Source organism: Aplysia californica, unplaced genomic scaffold (assembly GCF_000002075.1).
Source record: "Aplysia californica isolate F4 #8 unplaced genomic scaffold, AplCal3.0 scaffold00005, whole genome shotgun sequence".
Taxonomy (NCBI): domain Eukaryota; kingdom Metazoa; phylum Mollusca; class Gastropoda; order Aplysiida; family Aplysiidae; genus Aplysia; species Aplysia californica.
In genome coordinates, this window is record NW_004797275.1 from 499,731 (window position 1) to 503,058 (window position 3,328).

Genomic DNA, 3,328 nt, shown 5'->3' on the forward strand with positions numbered 1-3,328 from the left:
CTCTCTCTGTCACTCTCGCTCTCTCTCTCTCTCACTATCTCTATCTCTCTCTCTCTCTCTCTCTCTCTCTCTCTCTCTCTCTGTTTGTGCATGTATGTATAATACATTGTATATGCTGAGGAGTGTGCCACGCCCACCCACCTACCCTCACCAAACACGTGTCTGCTTACCTCGATGACACCTATCCAGTTTAGGGCGAGCATAATTTATGAAGGAACATGTAATATGCCAGACTAGTAGTATCATTATCAGGCTTTGTGTGCAGTGTAAGGTAGTAAGAGTAAGTAAGGCGATGAGGGAGTGGGAAAGCTCTGCTTAATTCTACAACATACACTGATGCTTTTCCTAGTGGATAAGTTGAGGACGCCACACTGGTAGGTCCTACTTCTTTTCTGCCATTTGTTTCTGTCTGTTTATCTTGTCCTTTATCTTGCTTCTTCTTTCCTATCAAACATCTATCGTCTTTATCTCCCCCTCCTTCTTTTTTGTGTTTGTTACTCTCTTGTAACACCTCTAATCTTCGGCACTTATATGACCTTATTGTGTTGCAAGTGCCGTAAAACTCTTACTTAAGCTAAAGCTGTCCTTTTTCACCAGCGCTGCAAGGCCGTTTTATTTGGATTTGCTTCTCTACTGAAACAAAAAAAACATTTTTCCTAGTCCTTTTCAGTATTTCTGTGCTTGGGGGGTTGGTGGGTGCTTTGGTGTGGTCTGCTCCTTCTTTCCTATCAAACATCTATCTTCCTGATCTCCCCTCCTTTTTTTGTGTTTGTTACTCTCCTGTAACACCTCTAATCTTCGGTCACTTGTATGACCTTATTCTGTTGCAAGTGCCGAAAAACTCCTACTAAAACTAAAAAGTCTTTGCATGTTTCATAATGTCGGCAGCGTGTTCATAATTTGTTTTTTCTTCTTTCTCCTTCAGATCTGATCACCACAGAATCAACAAAGGTGTAGTAGCGGTTCTTCTTTGTGGGGCTTTACCGACATCTCAAGTCCCTTGAGAGACTGAGTGAGCCTCTGATCTCCACCATTGTCTTCTAATAAGAAACAAGGTCATACAGTGCGTTGTTGGGATCTGCTCGTAGCAGCACCACCCTCTGTCCACCCTCCCCAGCTGACCACTACCAGTCGGAGCAGCAGTGCGCGTGTCGGTCACTCGCTGCGGCAGTCATGGCAGAAGCACACGCGGCCGTCGCCTTCTCCTTCACAGTGACGCCCGATGGCTACGACGTCAACATCAACCATGAGGCCATCAAGGCTGTGTGGGAGAGCGGGGTGCTCTCCTGGAAGAAGAGAATGGGCCGTCTCAAGGTGAGGGGAAAGCTCTTACTTATACCCTTTGGTTATTATATGAGTGGTGTGTGGGCATGTATATGGGACAGTGGGGTGTGAGGCATGGGTGGTAGAAGTGTTATTTCCTGGAAAAAGCGAATGGGCCGTCTCAAGATGAGGGGAATCTCCTACTTTATACTCTTTGGTTATTATATGGTCGCTTTTAAAGACAAGCGGGCTAACACAGTTTTCGGGGGTTTCCAGAAATCTTGACCGTCACCAAAAGTGGGCGTTGCTCTTCCTATAGGAGAAGTTTGGTTTTAGTGGTGTGTGTATTTGTTTGGTTACAGAGAAAACTCTCCTTGTCGTTCAAAGAAACTTAACAAAGGGCAAAGACTTTACCTTTGATTTTTTCAAAACAGTGTTTTTCTGGATAGCCCCTTTGTGCTTAAAAGCGATCATAATGAGTGATGTGTTGGCATGTATATGGGACTGGGGCGTGAGGCATGGGTGGTAGAGTGGCGTTATTTGCTGGAAGAAGAGAATGGGCCGTCTCAAGATGAGGGGAAAGCTTTTACTTATACCCTTTGAGTATTGCATGAGTGATGTGTGGGCATGTGGGGCCTGAGGCATGGGTGGTAGAGTGGCGTTTTTTCCTAGAAGAAGAGATTTCTTGATAACGACTCGTAATATCCTTACAATTTTGGTGGAGCAAATAGAGCATTTGTTTTCTGACCTCAAAATGGCCAAAAATGTCAGGTAGAACTTTTGTAATTCTGAGGTAGCGATTCATGTATTGCAAATTCCCGCTCAACAGCAAGCTGTATGTACTTTACGATCTATACTATGTTACCTCAACAGACCTGGTAGCTTTCTGAAACAATACAATCTCAACTTTCTGGAAAGCATACCGTGCAACTGCCATTTTATAGGCGCTAAAACACTAACATACTGACAAGATCTTTCGCTTTCTATGGCTGGGTACCCATTCCCACCCGTGTGAAGTCAGAAAAATTTGTGTAAAGTGCCTTTCCCAAGGACACAACGTCGGGCCTGCGGCTCGAACCCCTGAACCCGCAACATCACAGTTACGAGTCCATTAACCTAACCATTAGCTTACTGACACAACTTTGGTTAAGTAAGTGTTGGGCTAGTTCGTATATATATATATATAGGGTGGAAGATAAGGGTGGGGTATTTGTGGAGAAGGATATGTTTTCCTGGAAGATGAGAATGGTTGGTTTCAAGGTAAGGGAAATCTCATACTGTACCCTTTGGTTAAATGAATGCTGTGTTGCTATGTATATATATATATACATATATATATATACATACATAGTGGGGGGTGGGGGTGGAGGCAGGGGTAGGACACATCATGTTGGAGACGGAAATGCGTTTCCAGAAGAAGTGTTTCTGAGTGTTATAAATAGGATCTTCTAGGGTATTCATAGTTGAAAAACATATAAGACATGCTGTAGAATATGGATATATATACTTGCAAGATCAATGCAATTATTATTATTATTATTAATGTACATATTTTTTATATAGAATAAGTGTCTTTGATTGTCCCAAGTTATAATATATATAATTATTGTTATTTTTGTTTTAATAAAAGATTATTTTTATTATTATTATTAATTATTAATGTACATGTTTCCCTGAGTGCCTGTCTTTGGTTGTCCCCAGAACAACGTGCGCAATGGTGTGTTCCCTGCTTCCATGACCTCCTGGCTCTTTGTGGTCACACTCATCCTGGGCATTCGTCTGGCCGGGTTTGACCCGTCGTTTGGCTCCATCTCCCTTATACACTCCACCATGCCGGGGTAAGCTAGCTCACTTGGTTGCTCGCTCTCTTTCTTTCTGTGTCTTTCTTTCTTTCTTTCTTACTCTCTCTCTGTTTCTGTCTCTGTATGTCTCTCTCTCTCTCTAGTTTATCAGTCTCTGCCTCTTTCTCTATTTGTCTCTCTCTGTCTGTGTCTGTCTCTGTCTGTCTCTGTCTGTCTCTGTCTGTCTCTGTCTCTCTCTGTCTCTCTCTCTCTCTCTCTCTTTC

The 3,328-nt window shown here is 43.0% G+C and overlaps 1 protein-coding gene across 1 annotated transcript in view; it reads left to right on the forward strand.

The window, feature by feature from the left end:
- Positions 1-3,328, forward strand: part of LOC101858816 (carnitine O-palmitoyltransferase 1, liver isoform) — a gene marked incomplete in the record, with an annotated part of 81,664 nt that overhangs the window by 24,917 nt on the left and 53,419 nt on the right. The window contains 2 exon segments of the mRNA XM_013080141.2: positions 926-1,314; positions 2,965-3,101. Coding sequence (XP_012935595.1) covers positions 1,174-1,314; positions 2,965-3,101 — 278 coding nt within the window.